Consider the following 24,295-nt stretch of genomic DNA (forward strand, 5'->3'; position numbering starts at 1 on the left):
TAGGTGACGCTGTCAATAAATTTGTTAAATAGGTCATGGTCATAAAAAAATGTTTTGTGTCAGTGCGCATGTCTTTGCTAAGCTACAGACTCAATGTTATTGACCCACTATGGGCACTTGTGATGCATGCTGTGTTTTTTTGTAAATTTTGTATAGAATACTTAAAACTCGACGTCCATCAAAGAAATCTAATGAATCTAAATTAACAAAATAGATTATGTCAAACTTATTTTGTTTCAGGAAATCTAAGGAGGTCATACTTTAAACATTTGGACACACAATTCAAAAGATATGACAATATAAATATTTCCAAATTTGGCCAAAATTTGCCACAGTGGTGGCACTAAGGCTTTAGCTACACTCAGTCTATATTTGGTCAGAATGTTCCTTAGATCCTCCTCAATCAATATCTCAAATTTAAAATATTTTTACCAAATGGTGTATTCAAACAACCAAGCCAGAAGAAGAAGCATAAGAAGAATATCTGTTGCTTGGCCCTGTAACATTAATAATTAAATTGTTCCTTGTAAACTGTAACCTTAATTATTTTGGCAAGATGGTTATGTTCTCCATGACCTGTATCTAATACAGAATTGGTGTAAAAGCAAATGGTTAGAAAGAAAATATACATTTGTATATGATTTATAATTATCTATTTGAATCATTTGTTCCTTATTAAAATAACAATATAAATTGTTAAATAAATAATGTTCCCTGCTCAGCCTTGAAAGATCCAATGTTTGCTTCATTGTTCACCCTTGGGAATTGTTTACCTGTTGGGGGGGGGGGGGGGGGGGGGACAGAGACTCTGGTGGTAAAGCAGAAGTTCCGTGTTCTGCGTTTTATTAATCATTCACAGCTCCCCTCATCAGGTATGAAATTCATGTAAATGTATTAAGAATGCAGTCTAAATGTGTTAAAGTCATGAGAAATGCAAATGCTATCCTTCAAAGGGTGCATTGTTGTTTCTGGATGTCTAACAGTTTGTATTGAGTTCATTGTGCACCTCTTGTGCTAATCAGAATCAGGTTTATTGGCCAAGTGTGTTGACACACACAAGGAATTTGGTTTCAGCTGTTAGTGACTCTCAAAAGTAAAGACAAAAATAACATTACATTACACAATAATCACACATTCCATGCTAATGATGAAGACAAAGTCTTCTCGTAGTCAGTGAATACGATGTAATGTATTTGGGCGAAATACAAATATAACATTTGTGATATGTAAATGTAAAAACAATTTATCAGTTCGAAATGTGTGTTCTAAAAGTTAAATCTTTGATTAAATGGAGTTTAATATACCTCCCTGTATTAAAAAATGTGTACATAAAATCGATTGTAACAGTTTACGTAATTTTTACTTATGTGAGTGTATATATAATGCATAAAAAAGTTTTTATTGTTATAAATATTACTGTTAAGTTCTCTGAAACCTTATAAACACTGAAAATATATCTGGAATGGGTCAAAAGGTGCATAAACTGTGGAACATCTGTACAGGTTATGTTTGAAAGAAAATTATAAAGGAAATTACCATGCACATGTTGCCTGTTAAAATATATATTTCATGTAGTTTTAACACTCATGTCACTTATGTTTCGGCTATGTTGAGATGGAAAAAACGTAATAAAAAATGTGCTAAAATGTTAAAATTTTTATGTCAGAAAATACAGTGACGCTGATGGTAAAGCAGCAGCTCCATGTCCTGTGTTTTATTAATTCTTCACATCTCCTCTTATCAGGTGGTAAGGGCGCAACACATGCAGCCACCACAGCTCTCTATGAACAGCTTTGTGAAGTTTAATGCCCTACAGTATATTAAAAGGTCATCAGTCAAAATTACTCTGTTGACTTACACCAGGCCACACCAGGAATAAAGCTGAGAGTCTCACTAAGTGGCGAGTGCCATGCGCTGTTTGAGCAACAAAAAAAGTATACAAGAACACAGTGCTGACTTTAACCACTTAATTTAATTTGATGTACAAAATAAATAAACAATGGTATTCAGAAAGATTGTGTTAAAATGTATCCCTTCAAAAACTTTATAGCGAAATAAATACACGATTATTGACTAGTGTGTGCATATATGTTTTGTTCTAAAACCCAGCAGGTGTTAAGAGAATGTTTACTTTTTTGTATCACAAAAACATCCCTCCTGTGGTTTACTCAGGTAGATTATAAGCAGCTAGTGCATGCTATGAAAAAACATATAAAAGGCTGAGAGAAGGAAGATCCATTATGATTAGACACTTTGATTGTATAATAAAGACTTTTAGGTTTTTATTAGGTATTTAGTGTCAGTGACTCGTTATGAGTTAAAACTACAAATGGACCTAGACCATGGAAAATATTCCATGTCAGGTTGCAAAGCAATCAGACTGCTAAAAGGTAAAACATAACATCTATATTGTGTCCTGTTAAATTAAAAACATTTTGCTTTTATCGTTCTTTTTTAAGAATAAAAGCATTATATTGCTTCAGAATTTGGTGCAGCATTGCATTCATCAGTCTGTTGCAGTCATGCGACACCGAATTGCAGTCAATCTCATTCATTGAGCAAAATTGGATTTGCATAATTACCAAAAATGTTTTGCCTCCACTATTGACATACAGTGCGCACACTCTTTCAAACACATTTATTCATCTCAATATACTTCATTTCATCACCTATTAATATAAACATTCATTTGTAAAAAACAACTAACAGCTTTGTTTTTGAGAAACTATCCATCCTAATAAACACTAGTGACTTAATTAATCATTTTAATGCCTCATTCAAGTTCCAAATCTTTCTTCCGATACCTGATAAAAAACACTGACCACAATTCTATCTTCTGATATACAAACTTGACACATTTCCCTGTTTATATTTAACAAAATGTCCATTAATTGGAACATTTTATTAAAAAACTCTTTTCAAATAGTAAATCTAGGCAGTGCATGGGTTCTGTACATGTAAACAAACCATAAAATCTCCTATAGAATCTCTTTTATATACATTACAGTTATAATATATATATATATATATATATATATATATATATATATATATATATATATATATATATATATATATATATATATATATATATATATATATATTGCACACATACCTACATATATGAGGTGGTATCAAAACAAAATGTTTTGAGACCAACGGTCCTAACTGGTGTTATACTGACCACATGCGACAGCAACTTCAATGTTAACGTGAAAGTCTGCTTAAATCTGTGCAAATCTAGCACAGAGATGTTTGACATGACGTACGTTTACGTTGCTTTAAAAGCAGAAAAACATTATTTGAAAATGACAAGCAATCAGGAAGACCTTCAAGGTGCTCCGCCATTCGCTAACTCGTGCATGTTGATCGACGGAGAACAATCCACATGATCTCACATCCGCACCCACCCTATTTGCCAGATTTGACTTTGCCCTCCTCCAAAAGATGACGATCCAGCTCAAAGGTCACTATTACTGGGGATCCAGTGCGAACCGCAGGAGACTTCCAGGACATGTTTCAGAAGGGGCAGGAATGCTGGATATTGCACTGTATTGCTGTGCAAGGGGACTATTTTAAAGTTGATAGCATACTTTCTTTTAAACAGAGCTAGTCTCTAAACTTTTTTGATACCACCTCGTGTGTGTGCGTATATATATATGTGTGTGTGTGTGTGTGTGTGTGTGTGTGTGTGTGTGTGTGTGTGTGTGTGTGTGTGTGTGTGTGTGTGTGTGTGATTTGTCCATTCACACAATAGTCAAATGTCTGTGATTTAAAAACCCAGGTTTGTCGTCGAAAGAAGAGTAAGAAGGACTGTTGTATCGGTTTGGCTTAATTTCAGCAGGCTAGAAAATAAGGACATGAAGTTAGCAGAAGATTTGTTCAAGAGGTGTGGTATCAGTTACACATTACAAAAGTACATTACTTTGCAGTGCTACCTGAAAATTTGTGCCATTGTCTCTGATGGTGTTGAAGCGGCTGATGGTATACACCCCGTCAAGGTTATCTGCTGTAATAATAATATTCACAATGAGTCGTGCAGAGGCTTTATTAAGTTTTACGTGTTAAGTCTTTCTAAAATTAATCGTAACGTTTCCTTCAAATAGTGCTCTGATTAAATATGAAATAATAAACAACACCAATTTGTTTGTTCTATGTTCATATAATGTTATATGACTCTTAGCATTGTGACCAGCAATTAGAAACATCTCCATGTGACTACTGTGCATTATTCTCTATTTGTGTCTGTGTGTTGTGTACGTGTCAAACCTGTGGAACTGTCTTCAACATATCCAAAGTTCTCCCGTACCCCTCCTCTCCCAGGGTATCCAGCGTGCTGTCTCTGAGACAGAGCTCTATAAGAAAAATACCCAAGTATTAAGGCGAAACATGAGAATGAATAAATAACTAGCAAGAATTATATCAACTTTCATATGTTTTGTGCTTTTTAGTGTGCATACCTCAATTCATTCTGATAGCTTGATCCTGAAAAGCAGGAATGTCAAAGTTAGCCTTTTATATAGTTTTTCATTGTTGTGTTTTTAATTTTTTTCAATTCAGTTTCATTTGTATAACACTTTTAACAATGGGCATTGTCCCAAAGCAGCTTTACTGAGACAAATTTACATTTTGATATAAACATATGTAAAACATTTAGTGGCCTGTATGATGAAATGAAACACACAATCATATCTTTAAGCTTAGTCTTGCAAAGGCAATGTCTAGAAGAAAGAGTGATACCAAAACTTAAGAGAAAAATGCAGTTTTGCATGTCCAAGATGGCTGCCATGATAACATTCCATCAGTCTGCTCAATAGAATACACGCAGCAACTTAAAACACCACAAATCATGGCTGACCGAAACTGCATTTTAGTCCCGAACAATCTGGTTACTGGGGTGTACAGTGACTAGAGATGGGCGATAAAACCAAAATGCCATATCTTATTTGAAAACATTTCTATAATACACAATACACATGCCACATAAAAAGTAGTTACATTTGATTTAAATAAGATTTAACACAACATATAATTTTTATTATTATTTATTTAAGAAAGAAAAACAAAAAAATGTTTGTAAAGAAAAAATGCAGGACAACACCCACAATGTCCCAGAACATTATATTATAACATAATTTATCACACTATTATCACATGTCACAGAGTAAACACATGACACAATTGTCACTGATAGGCTGCATGAAATTGCAGTCTGGATTTTGGAATCAATCAGCCCCAGTTTCACTTCCCACTTCTTCATATCATGCTGTATTTTTTTCTCACAACAACTGCCGATGGTGTTGCACTCAGTCCTTCGTTTAAATAGAAGCTATTTGTTAACAGCATGTAATCTGATGTGGATGCCACGTTTTTAATTATATCCATGTCTTATACCTCTGATAAAAGACTGATCTTGAGTGCTAATCTAACTAAATCCCTCTTGCACTGAAAGCCTAAGCAACGACTTTATTAAACTTTTATCATCCATTGTATATGATAAATGACAAGCAGAGCACTTACTCTTCTTCCTTCGCCTCTTACAGAAAAAGATGATCCCGTAGATGAGGAGGAATAAAAGTGCAGCCAGGCTGAAGGCCACGGTGATCGCTATTAACACGGTCTGGTCTCTGGATGCCAAAAGCACGGCCTTCTCTGCAACAACACGAAAATGGAAATAATGGCATTAATAAATTCAAGCGATTTAACTTATTAGTTATGCTGTGTTTATTTCAGTTGCCAATAATTTCCTTTGGAGATGCATGATGGAACATATCCTCACGGTCACATGCATTATTTTTATCATTGGTTGTCAAATTGGATAAAGAGGAATTCATTACATATTCCCAAATTACCAAAATTTCCATACACTTCCCAAATTTACATATAAGGTGAATAATCTAAACCGTAATTGTCCAAGTATAATTATTGACGAGTTGCTAAGATTTTATGTATCGATTGCTACATTTAACCAATTAAACACCTATTTAATTAATTTGGCTCAAGTGGTTAATGACTTGAGCCAAAGTGATTTCAAAACAAATACACAAATTACAATGAATAAAACTGGACATTTTACTAAATCAAAAGTAATGGCACCCTGTAAATGAGGAAAATATGGCAGCTAAAGCATTGCAATGGCTGTAAATGTAAATCAGCTGTGCCCTTAACACATTTGGCAAAATGTATTAACTTTACTATGATGTGTAACTGAAATATTTGTAAATCTTTTTACTTAGGTTTTGTTAATGAAAACATTCACACACAATTTTGCTGAAAGATGGATAAATGAGGCTCATTTAATTGCAAGTCAGAATATTTTAGTTTCTTTTTCCACTTCTTATTTTACACTGAATAAAGCTGGACATTGCAAAATAATGTCTTACGGACGGTCAGGAAGATGGTGCTGATTTCAGGCGATGGAAGAGTGGAAATAGATGCGAGGCAGGCAACAGAAACATTGCTCTTGGCGGTGATCGTGAGAGTGCTATTGGAGTTCATGAGAGTTCCGCTTGCCACCGAGCTTGTGTTATAGAGCGTTTTGTTCACAGTTATGCCATTCAAAGCCCAGGATATCTGTGGTGCTGGTAACCAGTTAGCTGCAAGACACTGGAACGTGACCTGATCTCCTTCTGTAGCTGTGCGGTTTGACCCTGTAATTGCCACGGTGCCATTCTCTGGGGACAGACATTAAATAAGTGTTAAAGTCAAGTCGTTCCTCATTTATTTTGTCATTTGCAAAATTGTTGACTCAAGACGAGGCAGAAATTAATCCAAGGACAAAGCTGGTGAAAAAGCCAAGACCATTTTTCTTCTTCTTCTTCTTTCAGCTTCTCTCATTAAGGTTCGCCACAGCAGATCATCCATCTCCATACCTCCCTGTCCTTTACATCTGCCTCTTTCAAACCAACTACCTGCATGTCTTCCCTCACCACATCCATAAACCTGCTCCTTGCCCTTCTCTTCCTCCTTCCTGGTGGCTCCATCCTCAGCATTCTCCTACCGATATACGCCATGTCCCTCCTCTGCACATGTCCAAACCATCTCAATCTTGCCTCCCTCACCTTGTCTCCAAAACGTCCTACATGCGCTGTCCCTCTAATAAACTCATTTCTAATCCTGTTCATCGTTGTCACTCCCAACGAAAAACCTCAACATCTTCAGGTCTGCCACCTCCAACTCCGCCTCCTGTCTTTTACTCAATGTCACCATACAATATAGCTAAACTAAACAAGACCATAAACCTGTTGTAAATATTTTCATAAATCAGCTTGCACACATTTATACCTTCACAGTAATAACTGCAAATAATCACAGGAACAAACTGGTGTCACTTGGTCTATAATGACCATTTAAAGAGATTATATAAAGTTACTATATTACATTTTTAAACCAGCCCTAAAAATTACTATGGCATGCGTCCCCCTGTGTAGGCTTTTATCACATTAGCATAGACCAAACGGCATGATTAAAGTCTTTGGTGAAACACAGCAGGATATATGTATACAAACTAATAAATGAGCTAATACAGAACAGGTGAGCACAACTGGGTAAAAAACAATGCCAGGACACGGGTGAAAACAGATCTGCAATAATAATGATGCCATGTAAATAACACTGATCTGAACCCAAAACAAAACAACACAACAGTCTTATTCATTACACAATACACATAGAGAAAGGTGATCACACAAAAATTATTATTTTCCCGTAAAAAAAAAGACAAACTTCATATTTTTGCCTGTTTCTACTTACATTATTGTTTATGGAATAAAGCACAAGTCAAGCAAGGTACTGTTATCTTTCTGTAGTTGATATACTTTTTTTCTTGCTGCTTAGTTTTGTTTTTATTTGGTTGATAAATCTTGCTTACTCACACAGTCAGTGATCATCTCAGCAGGTAGATAGAGCTAGATTAGGAATAGAGAGCTGATGGAATGGTCTCTAAGAAGTCCTTAGGTATTTATATCATAACTCTGCTTGGGATGCATTGACACCATTTGTCAGACTGGGTACAGGTACAATATTTTTTTGTAGTACTGTTCAATCAAGAATGCCATTAAATAGTTTTGTAATATTTATGCTGGTTGCATCATTATTATGAACTAGGCTTGCATCTTAGTACTCGTGCACAATATTTGCAGAAACAATGTGCTCTCATATGCAACAGTTTCTTTTTTCCTGTTCATTGGTACACAATTCACTTAATAGTTAATGGCCATGCCTCCGATACTGCTATATTATATTAGATGGCATCACACTATCATTCTAAGCATCACTACTAGAATGCGTTTCCACACACAGCTTTCTTCCCCTGAGTTACTATGATTTCCCAGGAGATGCTGAAAGTGCTGAGTTGTTTAGGAGCACTGGAGTAACATGTATTTAATGCAGAAGAAAAAAGAAACACAGCACACACTATACATCAATATCCACTCAAAGCATTCCAATACGTGTACAGCATAACTCAAGAGCTACACTGGTGCTCAAGGTCTTATTCTGTGCAGCTACACACTGAGCCAACCTAAAGCTACACACACCCTGCTTAACTAATATATCACGCTGCACTGAGCATTTGATTAGCGATGAATGATCCGTAAGCATGAATATATACATTAGGTCCAGTGTGGAGATTTTACTTTATTTTTCATTTTAAATGACCACAATGCTAAGATTGTAATGTACTTTTTCTAATAATATTTTTCCCAAAACAATATCAGTAGCTCTGAGCTATTAGTTAGCTTTTTAATCATTAGTTTGTTCATTTTTAGCTTGCCTTTTCATTGTTTGTTTATAGCTTGTTCAAAGCTAGCTAAATATAAGATGGGTAATATATAGCTTGCATCGTAAGGAACATTTTCCATCAAGATTTTAGTAGGAGCACCTCAACCTATTCTTGAAATAAAGAACTTTCTAAAGAAATGCCATGCTTGGTTTGCTGAACTGTCAATAAAATATGTACATTGAATGGTAGTTTGTAGAAATGTTAAGTTATTTAACTGCCAAAATGACAAACATTTTAGAACTGTCAATAAAATATTGATTGTTCGGAAAGTTAGGGTAAACATGTTTCATTTTTAGCCTGGTTTTAGATTTATAGATTTTTAGATTAATACATAGATTTCTCATAAAACATAAAATGTAAAAAAAAAAAAAAAAAGAAAAAGAAAACCGTCTAGGTAATCACAAAGTATTAGCACACACAAGCACATGAATAACAGTCATAAGTATTTAATTTGGCAATAGATTCTTTTCCACAGTAAACCCCAGATTTGTTCTTATTTAACTGCGACCTGCTAAATGAATCTGACTCTTCACTGCACCTCTAAACTGAAGTAATGAGTTGGAAAATATTCTTCACTGACATCTAAACTAAGAAGTGTTTAGCTGAAGATCGATACTTTTTATTATTTTATAGGTTGAACACAGTAATAAAGCCTTGCATGAAGCAAAGTGGTTCTAAGGGTCTAGTGCCGAATCAGCAGTCAAAGGTCTTCATCTCATTTTAAGCAGAAGCTAGTCTCATGCATGTCTTCACACACAGTGTGCTCACACAACACAAGCATGCATTTAGCCTAATGCAAGGTTAGCTAGCAAGTTAAGCTACAACTCTTGATTTTAAGAATATAGGCTAATAAAAATTAATTATAAAAGGCTAAGACAAAATGGCTTCTCTGCTAGCTTGTTTGCTTTGTCAGTCCGGCTGGCTGACTTGGTTAACTTTGAATCAAGAGCAGTGGAGAGAAAGTGGAAGAGATCACATTGTGACATTGATCTGTCCTCATACTGTTGGATCTCCTATCCAAATTCTCATTTGAAGTTTCTTCTGCTAAACTATCTACCAACAAAAAACTGGAAGTGTTTGCACAAGATGTACACTTCACAACATATGTTCTTCATTGCTCAATCCTCTTGCTTCATCTTCCCTGACAGCTGAAGATTTTGCCACCTTCTCTAACGAACAAATTGGTGAAAATTCTGCCAGACCTTTACCCCTACTTCAACTTCTACACTTTACTTTCAGGTTTCTCCATCTTTCTTACTTAATTTTCTAATTTATCAAGTCAAGTCAAGGCAACAGAAAAGGTTCTGCAAGTCATCTTGTCCAGCAATCCCACCACCTGCCCTTCAACAAGACCATCAACTAATGGCATTATCTTGGCATGTTCCTACCATGTCCAAGGAAGCAAGCATCTCCATCCTGAAGGAATTCACTCCCAATCGCTCAAACATCAACTACTATTTGATATCACTTCCATTGACCTTTTCAACTGATCCTGCTACGATCTCTTCACTGGCTTCATGTAGGTCTCCACATCAGATTTATTACACTGATGATTACTTGAGCTTCCACTTGAATCTCTAGCAGTCCTCAAACAACAGCGAAAGACCTACCTCTTCCAGAGGTTATTAAACTCAGTTTTTAAAAACAAAACAATGCTTTCTAATTTTATTTCAAATGAGTTTAAGGCGGATGGTGTTCTTATTCCTGGTCTTAGGTCCTCAAAACATCAGAATGTATTTAATAATGGAGAATTAAAATAATTTTGTAAGTCACTCTAGATGCGGGCATCTGTTTAACGTGATAAGTATAAATGCACATGAAAATAAGATTTCAATATAAATTTCACTCACGCTGGACGGTCAGTGTAGCAAACACAGGCAGACTGTCCAGCACCTGACATCCCACTTGTCCAGCATCGTCTACTGTAACGCCCTTGATAGTTATCCCCCATATGCCTTGTCCTGCAGTGGAGTAATTTGTGGCAGAGTAACGGGAAGAACCAGCGACTGGGCCCGACAGCTCTAAAATATTGAGGACTAAGCGTCCGTTCACAGTCCAGGTCATGAAATTCCATCCAGGATTACTTATGCTGCAGTTGAACGTGGCATCGAACTTTTGCAGCACCGTTTCATTTGTAGGTGTCAGCACTTGAGCTCTGACGCCTGGAAAAAAAAAAGTACATCATAAGATCTTGAGATCTGATCTTTAATAAAGACTTTCTACATACATCATCATGGATTTATTGGCGAATTTCATGGCATTTTTGTGAGAGAAAAAAATTGCTGGTGATTAAACTGAGATACAGTTAACTCATTCTTGTTTATCTTGTTAAAAAACAATAATGCATTGTATATTAACATAACAGTACACAACAAATACTGTTTAGTAATTCTTTGATTACTAATTTTGATTACTAATTCTTTAGTAAATATTGATTGTAAAGTCCACTACCAGGATTACCTTCATTCTCAGATTCACTACCCAAATCCCATTCAGTAAGGTCTTTATCCTTGCAGTAAAGAGACAGCCACTTGACAGGAGTTATTGTATATTTTAAAAGTTATTATTCTTCAAGCAGCGTTTGAAGACGTACCTCTTCCTGAAACACTTAAACTAACACATTCCAAGTTTGCGTTGTTTAAAAAAAAAAAAAAAAAAACTCAACAGAGTTGTGGGCTGATTTATCTTAAATTTATAATCTAGCATACCAGTGTAGATTTATTCATTGCTAGAGACTCAAAGCACTTTTGTACAAGCACTTTTGTCACTTTGGACAAGGGCATCTGCTAAATGCCACAAATGTAAATGTATGTTCACTAAAATTGGTTCTGGCAAGAATCTACTCAGTATAAGCTAGCTGTCAAAGAGACATGTTTTTCTCTATGGCTAACAACAGTTAAATAAATCTTCTGTTAAAAAGAAAAATCCTAGTCATAGTTATGGCCGGAGTCTATCCCTTGAATCCCTAAACAGTTAATGACGCTGATGCCATCAAACTTCAAGCCAGCAACTATATTCCTCAACTATATTGCTCATATTGCTCAAAAAAGAAGCCAATGCAGGAACATTTACAGACAATAACAGTGTAACACCACTATCTGTATTTTAATTGAGTTGTATCTGTATAGGGCTCCTGATGTCGATTTTTTTGTATCTATATTGCTTTTTTGTAACTTGCTGAATAATATGACAATTGAAATGTTTGAGGGCATTTTTTTCTATAACAGCAGAGCAGCACATAAAATCATGGCTGCAGTGAGGCAGTGAAGGGAAACAGACCAAGCCACTGTAGAAGGCCATACAGTTTTCCCTTCAGAAGAAAGACACAAATGCACTTGAGAGATTAATCAATGATTTAAAAGGTGAGTTGTTAATGTTTAAGTGAAACTGTTTAACAAAGCTGTACCCAGAACTTTTTAAAGGTAATATTAATTGTTACCCAAGGTAACAGGGCTGCACAAAATTCAAAAAAGAAAAAAAAGACATTGCGATATTTTGGTTTTCTTCAATATATAAGCAAAGTGAAAACAATTTTACCAGGTGATTGAATAGCTTTATCTGTAAAGTATGCTTAATTGTGGAATGATTGGTGTGATTTTGGAGGGGAGTGCCTCTGCACAGAAAATAAATTACAGGCATAGATAAACCCAGTAGAACATATACAAATGAAATATGCAGTGCTTAAAGTCTAATGTGCAGCATTCAGGACACTCAATTATGTTCGACTTCTTTGCCTAAAAGGGTAAAAATCACATGACTGTTTAAACTAACAGAACTTAAAGTCACGTGCCAATGATAAACTTGAATTTTAAAATGGTTAAACTTTGCAAGTAATTCAAAAATCACATTTTGAAACATGGGGCCTTGGTTTGTATGGATCACAGATTAGCTATGATCCCTCTATATTTGACATTATAGATACATACATCATGATACTGGAGATAAAATTATATTTAGCCATACAAGGTTAAGATAATTGCTTTTATGCATCACATTACATGCTTGTTCAGATTTAGGTTGTGTGTAGCTTATACCTGTTTTATGAGAACATGATAAGAAGATTTTCTTGATGTTTGACTTGAATAAAGAATGCCAGTGTGTTGTTATTTTTAACAAAACCCTTGTTTTATTGTTTAAAATTGACTTTCAATAGGTAAAACTACAATAATAATGTGTATTTTTTCATTGTATTTAGTTTTTATGTCCTAAACAAGATAGAGCAAATACATCTCTATGCTTGCAGCATGTCAGTCACACTCATCAGGAAAGTGAGGTGTAACAAACAAACATATTTTAATCAAACAATATCTCATTAATAGCAGTTAACTTTTATAATTTGGTATAATTGCTTTCACACCACAAGCGAACCACCCTAGAGTTTGTTTACAATCGGGCTGAGACCACCTCGTTCAGGTTGTCTAGGAGCAATTGTTTTGGTGTGGATCCAATGCTCACATATGCCTAAACAAACCGAGCCAAGGAAGAAAATGTCTCTGGTTCTGAAACAAATTCTCAGGATCGTCCTGTCCATGTTTATTTTGCATCAGTTACTGGCTGACTGTATCATAACTGTTATTTATTTTATATATTTCATATACGCTCCCACCGCTGCGACCCGGGTTCGATTCCCGGTCAGGGAACCATCCCCAGCCACTCTTAGTGCCGGTCCCAAGCCCGGATAAATTGGGGAGGGTTGCGTTAGGAAGGGCATCCAGCGTAAAACATGTGCCAAATCAAACGTGCGGAGGATCCGCTGTGGCGACCCCTAACGGGAGAAGCCGAAAAGAAAGTTTTATATATTATAATCATATTTTTTATGATTAATTTTATAAACCTTAGATGATTAAATTATTCCATTAAATGATTCAGAATGTAAAGATTTACAGTATTTCATATTTTCAGATAAGCCATAAGACCTGGTTGTCATCAAACAATGGTTATGGCTCTCTTACTGTGGGACAAGACAAGGTTAGTAAGAGTTGTGCTATAAGAGAATGAGCAAATTTGGTAAAGATGTTTTTGAGGTCTAGGCTGTTTCATGTCTAATTCTGTGTTTTGTAGACTCTCAGTGAGGTTGAACCCTCCGGCCTTGAAATAAACACTTTGTCTTTATTAGAGGCACTAATTATCACTGAAGAATTGAGTCTGTGTTGAGAAGAATGTGGAGAAGGTAATACAAATAGCCTTGATTCATTTTAGAAAATGCAGTTGTAGAAAGAAGTCTTCTCCACCTCATCCTCGCTTTTTCGTTATGTTTTCAGACATCACCTGCAGAGCAGTTTTTTACATTAATTACAATTACGCTGGCTGCCCACCACAGTATAATCGCTTGAAGACATTGAGATCAACGGCATGTTCATCTTAGTGTAGGTAGGACAGTGGATATTTTAAACTCACAGTGAGGTTTAAGAAAACAATTTATGTGATTATAAAAAGGTGGAATGTTGTGATGTGCTATGTAAACATTGAGTACACTGTAGGGTGTAGTCTAATTTGTCATGTTTAATAAAGGACTTCTGAATACAGGATAAACAGAGAATGTTCTTGGGATCAACATTTTTTTTTTACTTTAAGATAAGATCAGTATGATGGATTCAGATGCCAGCCATCTTGATTAAAATTAATCTCCTGCTTAAAGCTCTCCAGTAATGTTGGTATCTTTATTATACCAGATTGTGGCCATGAAACATTTAATCTCCAGAATAATATTTTTAATATGCTGTTTAAAATATAATTTTTAGATGTCAGGTGTATAAAGTGCCGTTAAGGAAGTGAGGAACAGTTTTCAGATTTAAGTTTTTGAATTGCTATAATAGTGTGTGTTACAGTGAAGCAGAGCTAACAAGGCTGACCTTCGGTACAGAGCAATAAACTAAGTCTTTAGTTTGGTGACGTGCATGTACCCACTTGTATCTGAGTCACACAAATAGGCATGCTGGGTGTAGCCAGGCTCTGTTTTCACTCGTCGTTAGAAAGCAGAAAAAAAGAAACCTGAACTGCTCAGTATGTGCTTCGAGTATCAAGGTTTCACGGCTTGAGTGAAACCTATAAATATTGGCATATTCATATTTTACAAGGTTTTTAAAAGAAACGCCATATTTTGCCTCTGTTACTTTTTGGAGATGTTCTTTACAAAAACATGAGAGGAAGATCACTGAGAGATGGTTTCTGAGGCAGATATTAGCATTTGATCGAATGCTACAAAGCAGGCAAGACAGGAAATCACCTGGGGCCCCGCATTCTGAAAGCCCCTGGGGACTGATAATGTGATCGATGAAACAGTTTCAACTTAAACAAATAAACAAACTTAAAGGTCAAGGCAACCCTGTTTACGGGGGCACTGTCTCATTTGCAGATATGTTTAACATGTTTTGAGTAATGTTAGCAGTTCTTAATGTGTGCTAAACACAATAGGCAGTGATACTTGCAACACTGACGGAATTATCGGTATGGCGTCTCGTTCCTGCACATAAATACTATATTCTATTATTACATGAACTATCAGTAAACATACTTTTAAAGGATTGGTTAAGGTGTAGCTTTTTTGAATGTGACTTCCAGCAGCAAATCCAACACAGGAATTCTACAGAGATATTTGTGACTCTACTTTGTAAGACAAATAGAGGAAATCGTTTGAGGAGAGATCTATATCATGTAGATGATGATGTTTTTCCTGCACATTGACAGATTTAATCTAATCTAAACACGGTCATTTTAGTGAAGCATGACCAATTCTGCTGAAGAGTGCACATTTATTTGGTGGAGCTCAGCTCATCCTCCCTCTACCTCAGAACACTTCTGAAATGTGTAAAAATCTGTAGTGTTCAGCGATGTATATGATGCATTACTGAGAAAGAAAAATTTCTCACGCACACACACACACACACACACACACACACACACACACACACACACACATATATATATATATATATATATATATATATATATATATATATATACATACACACACACACACACACACACAGTAAAGACAGATCACCAGGTGTAGTCCTGGATTCTTTTCTTTTAAGTCTGGGTTTCATGTCTGTATTGCACGACTAGGTTTGTGTATCATTTCCCCCAAAATACCAAATCTGATAATCTGAGAATTTTTTGTTGTTGTTGTTGTTCTTTGATTGTATAGTGTGTGTTGAAGTCTATATACTTTCAGTTTCTCCACCAAAGGCATTGCAGTTGGTTGCTGTATTCAATAATTTGCACTGTACTCAAGTAGTACTGAAGTTGAATACTTTACTATTGCTTGTACTATTTTTCCAAGTGCTCAACAAATGCAATGATTTGTTTTTATTGGCCGAGTCTGAACACCAAAAGAATCTGTTTAAAATCACATACACATCAATGACAAATAATAATAACTTTTTAAATACAGGTGTTGGGTCTGTACTTCATTCGTTAGAAATTATTTTAGAATTAAAGTTTGTATTCATAACTGATTATGCAGAAGTAGAAACTTTGGTTTCATGATGTCATTCACACATCTTTTACATGCCCGCATAACATCTATTTAAAAGCAAGAAATGTGGATCAAAACTTTTTTCATTTAACTGGTCAAAAAGTCCGAACTTTTGTACTGTCACCCAGCTGCCATGACATACCATTCTGTATGAACAATTGTAGTAATTTTGCAGAACATCATTCCTTAGCTGGTGGTTTAAAAGAGATCTCAGAATCTACCATCTAAGATTAAATTTTTTAGATTTTTTTTTTTTTTCATCTTTGTTTTTGAAAATGTTCCTGTGGGCTGTGAAATGTAGACGCACAAGGCACGGAGCCCTGAGGAAGTAAATAAAGAATAAAGAAAAATCAAGAGTACTCACCTTCTGTGATGAAAAGCAAGGCAGCAGCAAGAATGAATGTTCTCATGCTTCTTCAGAAAAGCTCATGCCAATAATTAAATGCTGAGGGTTTATAGAAACAAAATCAAAGCTGGAAAACACTCAAATAAATTGCACTTTATTATCATACTTAAGTGTTATTTAGGAATATTTATACTTCAAAAAAATGTTAGAATAATCGAGTACATAATTAGATTTATTAAATGTTGTTTTAGTCTCAATCACTGTATGCTGCGTGTTTACAGATCAAGCTCTAATACATTATATTTAGGTTTCAGTTGCCATCTAATCAAGGTCATGAATGTAGAACTCAGTGGCGGGCGGTCATAGCCTAAACACTATCAGAAACACTGATCTACATTTACATCATAAATTCTTATATTCGTTCCATTAAACTGTATTAATGTATTCGTGGGAAAGGGTTTGTTCTCCACTTCCAGACCAGTGAATACGAGCGGTACCACTGGCTTACAGCCTCTAAAGGAGCGGTGCAAAGTATAAGTATGCATCTCTTGTGAGTTGGTTGTATTTTATTTACATTTTTATGTTTTTGTCATGTTAGTAGACAAATATTGATTCTGCACTGCTTCAGATTATGTAGTTGGGACATGTGGTGGTGTAGAGGTTTGAAGTCTTAACTGGGTTTCTTGCTTTAGTAAAATGGTATTTACCCTCCATATGTGAAATGCCTCTCTCTCTCTGTAATTTCACACGTTGTTATATTGCATTTTTCTTATAGTATTTATGGTTTCTATAATTGTAACGTGATAGTGGTGGTATTAAGAGGTGAATTCATTTGGGTCCCCACTAAAGGCCCAGGTACCAAATGCACAGCCCGCCACTGGTAGAACTAAATCTCAAGATTTATTTCAATCCATCACCTGCCCTTACCTATACAAATTATTTAGTGCTAGATTCACCACCAGACACTTGTTGAGCATCCCTGGCTGGACCACAGTAAAATACTTACATTTCACATTCAGTAAAAAACTCACGTAGTCATACACAGATAATTTAATACACAGACTCATATGCATGTTACTTGAAAAGGCTTGCTGAGGTAAGATAATTTTCTAACATTCACTTAACCACACCAACCTGTTTTGTTTGCTAACCCCAGGTTGACTAGCATCCATCCCAGTAGCTAAAGTAACTGTGTAGGCAGTCAAATCTTAGCTAATGGAAAATATTAGTTATTGTTTTTTTTATGGTATGTTATCTTTGATTAATTCTATTTCAAGCTGTGTAATGTGATTTTTGTTAATAAACTTCAAATATCTAAAAATGTTTTAGACATAATGACAATCGCTTTTACAACTGTTTTAAGAACGTAATAAATGTTACTTTCCACATGATGTAATTTGTACCAAACTATTGTAGAAATAAGTAGTATATCACATGTGTATATCACACATACAATTCTACTTAGTTGTGTGTTAAACAATGGATTATTTATATTAGTTACTTAGGTATAATAAAGTCAGTAGAATACAAGATCAATATATTTAGAAGTATGCAAATTGGTAGTTCAATAAAGAGCTTTTTGGAAATGCACCATTATCTCTTAATATTGTTTACTTTGAATTGGCTAGTGTAGGTCTTCAATTAAACTACGTTAGGATTTGGTTCAAGACATTACTTTTTTTAATCCTAATTATGCTTTAAAATCTTTTCAAAACAAAAAATGCTTACCCCAAAAAGCAACCCAAAGGATTATTTAGAAGCAATGAAGAGCCACGAACAGATTCTTCTCCTGATTTATATCCACTTATCTCTACTCATTGGACCGAATGGAGGCCAAATCCAGCATTCTTCTTATGACACATATGGCAAAAGAGAAGGGAGCAGTGGTACCTGTCTAACCTCTCTGCTTTGCATGAAGGCTGGGCTATAGCAAAACTCGAAGGGAGGAACTCGACTTATGACGATCACTAAAATGTCAATGATTTAAGAGGCTTGTCAAGCAGAATGATGACTTTGAACTCATGAAGTATTGTGTTCACAATGAAGTTTGTACAATACACCCTTTTTTGGCATGTAAACACAGTAAACACTTGTCTCCCTGCAACCAAACCCAACCAAATACATATACTGTATATATATATCACAGTCACGTGTCATAAGCAGGTGTGTACTGGAGACTGAATGCCTGGGTATGCGTAAATAATTCTATTGTGTTCTAGATGAATGCATAAAGCCTGTAATTCCTAACAAACTGCCATCTCGCTTACAATGAAGAGAGCCAAACAATCATTTGCATGCCATGTAAAGACATACAGTCATGTATTCTCATTCAAAGAGTTTTCTTTATTTTCATGACTATGAAAATTGTAGAGTCACACTGAAGGCATCAAAACTATGAATTAACAAATAACAAAAAAGTGTGAAATAACTGAAAATGTCATATTGTAGGTTCTTCAAAGTAGCCACCTTTTGCTTAGGTTACTGCTTTGCACACTCTTGGCATTCTCTTGAAGAACCTACAATATGACATATTTTCAGTTCACTTTTTTGTTATGTATATAATTCCACATGTGTTAATTCATAGTTTTGATGTCTTCAGTGTGACTCTACAATTTTCATAGTCATGAAAATAAAGAAAACTCTTTGAATGAGCAGGTGTGTCCAGACTTTTGGTCTGTACTGTAAGTGAGTAGTGATTGAAGGGAAAAACCAAGAGTATCTGCAAACGTTCAAGCCAAATGTTGATTTTTGTACAGAGACTCTAGGAGGAACCAAAAATGTGAAGTTGCAATAAAACACAAACTCAGCATTTAAGCCATTTAGGTTGTGTGTATCGCACTTCTTCTCAACACCTTCTCAGCTTCTCAACAACAGTAGATGTCATGCTGTGCAGTGTTTGGATGCAGATCAAAAGGTTGTAGTGTGGATTTATAGCGTTACTATAAAATTCTTAGGGCTTTATCAACAGGAAGAGAGCAGGTGGGAGGACACAGAGGAGATGAAGTGTGAGCTCCTCCCCACTGTGGACAGCCGAAAGACCCACGACTCACACCTTTGATTGGAGTCAGCAGGGAACTGAAACTCAAGGTCAAAACCGAAAGTTGTTGTATATCATACAGAAGGACAAGCTGCAGTTTTTATCTCTAAGTTCATCGGCTTTTTCTGTCCATTGACATTGTTCATTTACATTTTGCCATTGCCATAAGAGGATATTTATCTGTCCTGTGAGTAACATCTTTCAGTGGCTTTTACTTAAGCTCAAGACCATGTCATGATGAAATAATTATTTTACAATGGCTATGTTTGTGTGCGAAAACTGCAAAACTGTACAGAAAACTAAAAACTCTCATAATTTCAATTTACTTTTGTAACTGCCACAAAAACATACATCTAACATACATTAATGCAAGTTTGGTAGTGATGTCATCTTTATTAGTTACAAGCTACAAATAATATGTAACTAACCAATAATTGAAGGTTAACTTATAAAAAAAAAAAACTTTAAGCTCTGCAATCTAAAGCCTAAATACACATTTAAAATTTACAGTCGATATGTAAAATTATTATTTGCATTGTTGTTTCTTGCAATTTCACCTCAATAAGTTTTCAGGCAGAGCCTGGAGGAGGGTCAATGCAGTTATATTAACCAGACTGAAGACAGAATTGATCTATCAATCTGCCAAGATGACCGTTTCATTTATTTATTTTATTATTTATAGAAAACAGCCATATCTCTGTGACATAACTTAAAAACTGTCTGTTGATTTTTTCAACAAACTAGTCTTTTATCACCTTGCTGCATGTATGTTAATTTCATGAGATGTTATGAAGAGCAAACAAATAACGTGTGGGATGTTCATACAAATCAGTCTTAGTATTTGTTGCCCTCTGGTGGTTGTAGTGGCCATACATTAAAGTGAAAGTTCTCTCTAGGTAAGGTGCTGAGCACTTGGCTTTATTTCCTTGTTTTTTATATATTATTATTATTATTATTATTATTATTATTATTATTATTATTATTATTATTACTATTATAAATAATAATAATAATTATTATTATTATTATTATTATTATTATTATTATTATTATTATAAAACATCTAACATCAACCCTGTATAGTGAAGCACTAAAATATCCCATTACCATATTGCACTGTTTGTTTTGTACAGATAAACTATTAAAATATATGTTATTGCACTATATATGAAATGGCCTCTTAATAGATGGCTGCTGTGTCCTTTGACCTGAGGGAGTGGAAGTGGACTGAACTAAAATGGCTATCTTGAACACAACAGCAGCACATTAGTTCCACAGAAAAGCAATAACAGCAGTTGCATTGTTGAGGAGGGGAATCCCCTTAATAAATCCAATTAATGACACTTACATCTGGCCTTAAAATTATACAGTTTATTTTACTCCAATAAATCAGTGTAGCTCAAAGACTGGTTATAAATATTTTTGTTTTGTGTTTTTAATTCTACTGTTGTTTTTATTAGGGCTAAGTCACAGATCATGTTCAATTAGGCCTTCAGATTGTAGAGTCTTGTTCTTAAAGCTTTTAAATAAGCCATCATATGTTTAAATGCACTGAATCATGTATATACATACATACAAATTCAAGCAATTGTATTTGCTACAATTATTGTATATATCTGTATGCAAGTTTTTATGTATGTATATATGTACAGTATATGTAACATTATTTTTATGTATGTACAGTGAGGAAAATATTTAGTATTTAAAATACCCTACTATTTTGCAAGTTCTCCCACTTAGAAATCATGGAGGGGTCTGAAATTGTCATCGTAGGTGCATGTCCACTGTGAGAGACATAATCTAAAAAACTAAAAAAAACTAAAAAATCTAATCACTATATATGTTTTTTTAACTATTTATTTGTATCATACAGCTGCAAATAAGTATTTGAACACCTGAGAAAGTTAATGTTAATATTTGGTACAGTAGCCTTTGTTTGCAATTACAGAGGTCAAACGTTTCCTGTAGTTTTTCACCAGGTTTGCACACACTGCAGGAGGGATTTTGGCCCACTCCTCCACACAGATCATTTCTTTACATGAACCATCGGCGGATTTGCATTCAAATCCACAAGTTACATTGAACTTTTACAAAACAATTAAAATGAATGACTTTATAAGTCTCTCAAACCTCTCAGAGAAAACCACTTCTTTCATGCAATCTGTAGTGCAAGACTGAGGCCAAAAGTAAAGAATGAACCGCATTATGACCACAGACAAATGTCACATATCAGCTCAATCATTTATTCAGTGTTTCGTGGGGAACATGTATTAATCATCTATAATGTGCTCAGTGAATACACATTAGTAGAGTCTCTGGCTTTTTTATACATTAAGTATAATGGTGTTTAAATTCATTGTAATACTTCTTAGGAGCAGAAGTACATATATACTAAATAAAACCTGACAGGGCATCCTAAAGCTGGTTATTTTCCGATACTGAACATCTCGTTTTATTCCTTTCACCATGGCAATTAAATGAATATGAAATATGTGTCTATTATACTATCATGAATTATTTGACCTAATTCATATGTGAGCATAAAAATGTGCCAAATGGTTCACAGTGCCAAATGGTTTACAGTGAAAGGGGGCTGTGGAGGCATAAACCTGTGATCTAAAGAGCAAGCGGAAGTTTAGGTCATTCAACCTACATGGGAAGTCGTCCCACAATTTCTGGTGTAGCTAGGGTTATATACTATACTGTGCTGTGCTGGGGTGCAATAAAACAAACTGCTGACAGGCTGAATAAACATACAGAAGAGGTGAGATCTGCAAATGGTGGTGGGAGGGGAATGAGTGTTCAAATGAAAGTTTGAACACTCCCCCCCCAAAAAACACCTTTAGCTAGAGACTGATCCAATCAGGGTTCATCAGGAATACTACAGGAATTAATTAATCAACTTCTGTGTTGGAACTTTGTAATTAAAAAATAAATAAATAAATATTGTATAATACTATCAAGTGAAAAGTGTTAATTAATATAACAAGTAAATATACCCAAAGATTTCAAAGATGTGAGAAATTGCCCAACATGACCTAAATTCAATTCAGTGTTAATGATTATTTTATTTATGAAGGATTGCAATTACAATTGAAAAAACTATAAAATGTAAAAATATAAAGGATTTTAATAAACATATTTAAATATATGTTTGAATTATACAAGAATGTTTTTTTATTATCATATTTTTTAATCCTCTGTTTTTTTAAATAGACAAAACATACACAATTTCAATAGCTAATAAAATTATAATAGTAACTATTGAAAAATAATGTTATTATTCATTTTTCACCATCAAAAGCCCACTTTTAAATAGCTCACGAATTCTCAGACAATGGGAGGAACATTCTTTGTGCACTCTCCTTACTAGTGGATGGCACATGAAGGTTGCAGTGTAAATGTATTCAAGCCTCACATATCTGCAAGTGTTACAGTGTGCAACTGAGCCCTGTTTCCTCCTCTGTGGTGTGGAGATGGAGGGGGCAGCGATGGGCAGCTGTTGTGCCAAAGGGGGCCCCTGAGCTCCCTGTGTTATCTGAAACCCACCTGCCACTCCCACTGCCTCCCAATCCTCAGTCCTGTGTGTGTGTGTGTGTGTGTGTGTGTGTGTGTGTGTGTGTGTGTGTGTGTGTGTGTGTGTGTGTGTACACACCACCGAGTGAAACAGCAACAGGAGCCAATGTTTTCCCGCCTGAAAGTTAGGCCAAAAGAAAGCCATATGAGGGCATTGGGGGAGGGGAGAAGCAAAGTGTCCCAGTAGATAAACTCTTCCTTTAAAAAAAATTCCCTTTCACAACTTTGGGGTGCATTTAAAAACTCATCAGCATGCACGATTGCAAATTTAAGGTGAAGGTAAAGCTCTACATCAATCTATTTTTTCCACATTTTCACAGATTTGAGTCAATGATCAAAGAATGCATTTTTACATAAAACAACAAAAGCTATTTGTTGCTACTGGCATGTAAGACCTAAAGCTAGTGTCAAATTGTGCGTTTACAGTGGACTTTTAAGATTATAACTTGTCTGCCAATACAAACTTGGAAAAATCTTACAATATAACATGTTATGATGTGAAAACAACCATCAGATTACCATATGAATACCTTCTTATTACATATACTGTATACCCTATATAAGCAAAAGTAAGTTGGATAACTGCCTGTTTCAGCCATTTGTGACTCTTCTTCAAACTGTTAGCACAAAGTTGAAGGCACACAATTGTAAAGGATGTCTTTGGATGCAATAGGGTTAAATTTCCCTTCATTTGAACCCAGAGGCCCAAACTTCCAGCACAATGATCCTGTGCACAAATAGAGCACAATGAAGATGTGGTTTAGATGTGTTGGAGTGGAAGATTTTTTATGTCCTGCTATAGAGCTCTGACCTCAACCTATTCAACACCTTTGGGATAAACTGTAACGCTGACTGCACCCAATGCCTCCTCACTCTGCATCAGAACCTGACTTTACTAATGCCCTTAAATCTACACAAGCACACTCCAAAAACTTACTGGAAGATTGGAGGTTATAATAACAGCAAATGAAGATTTAATGTGGAATGGAATGTTCAAAAAGAACATACCAAACTTATGTCAGGTGTCTATGAACTTTTGTCCATATAGTGTACATACTAGTAAATAAAATTAATCCA

At 35.2% G+C, this 24,295-nt stretch overlaps 1 protein-coding gene and 1 long non-coding RNA gene across 6 annotated transcripts; one reads left to right on the plus strand and one right to left on the minus strand.

The window, feature by feature from the left end:
- The first annotated feature begins 793 nt into the window (after positions 1-793).
- On the plus strand, positions 794-2,192 carry LOC310741120. The gene is made up of 2 exons (XR_014537846.1): positions 794-872; positions 1,667-2,192. It is a non-coding gene; the product is annotated as an uncharacterized lncRNA (long non-coding RNA).
- On the minus strand, positions 1,954-18,544 carry igsf5a (immunoglobulin superfamily, member 5a). 5 transcript variants are annotated; one of them, XR_014537830.1, is made up of 10 exons: positions 18,334-18,544; positions 16,624-16,704; positions 10,633-10,944; positions 6,384-6,674; positions 5,521-5,652; positions 4,461-4,485; positions 4,270-4,355; positions 3,939-4,009; positions 3,248-3,845; positions 1,954-2,669 (listed from the first exon to the last, which is right to left on the minus strand). XR_014537830.1 is itself a non-coding variant. In XM_083568571.1 (9 exons), the coding sequence occupies exons 2-9, from the start codon at positions 16,667-16,669 to the stop codon at positions 3,747-3,749; spliced, it is 1,062 nt and encodes a 353-aa protein (XP_083424697.1). In that variant the 5' UTR covers positions 16,670-16,957; positions 17,097-18,532; the 3' UTR covers positions 3,582-3,746. The 5 variants fall into 5 exon arrangements, 1 of the variants encoding a protein (XP_083424697.1); XR_014537833.1 differs by having other exon boundaries at positions 3,939-4,006; positions 18,334-18,534; XR_014537831.1 differs by lacking the exon at positions 6,384-6,674 and having other exon boundaries at positions 3,939-4,006; positions 18,334-18,540.
- Positions 18,545-24,295: the final 5,751 nt, after the last annotated feature.

Source organism: Silurus aristotelis, assembly GCF_946808225.1.
Source record: "Silurus aristotelis genome assembly, chromosome: 18".
Taxonomy (NCBI): Eukaryota; Metazoa; Chordata; class Actinopteri; order Siluriformes; family Siluridae; genus Silurus; species Silurus aristotelis.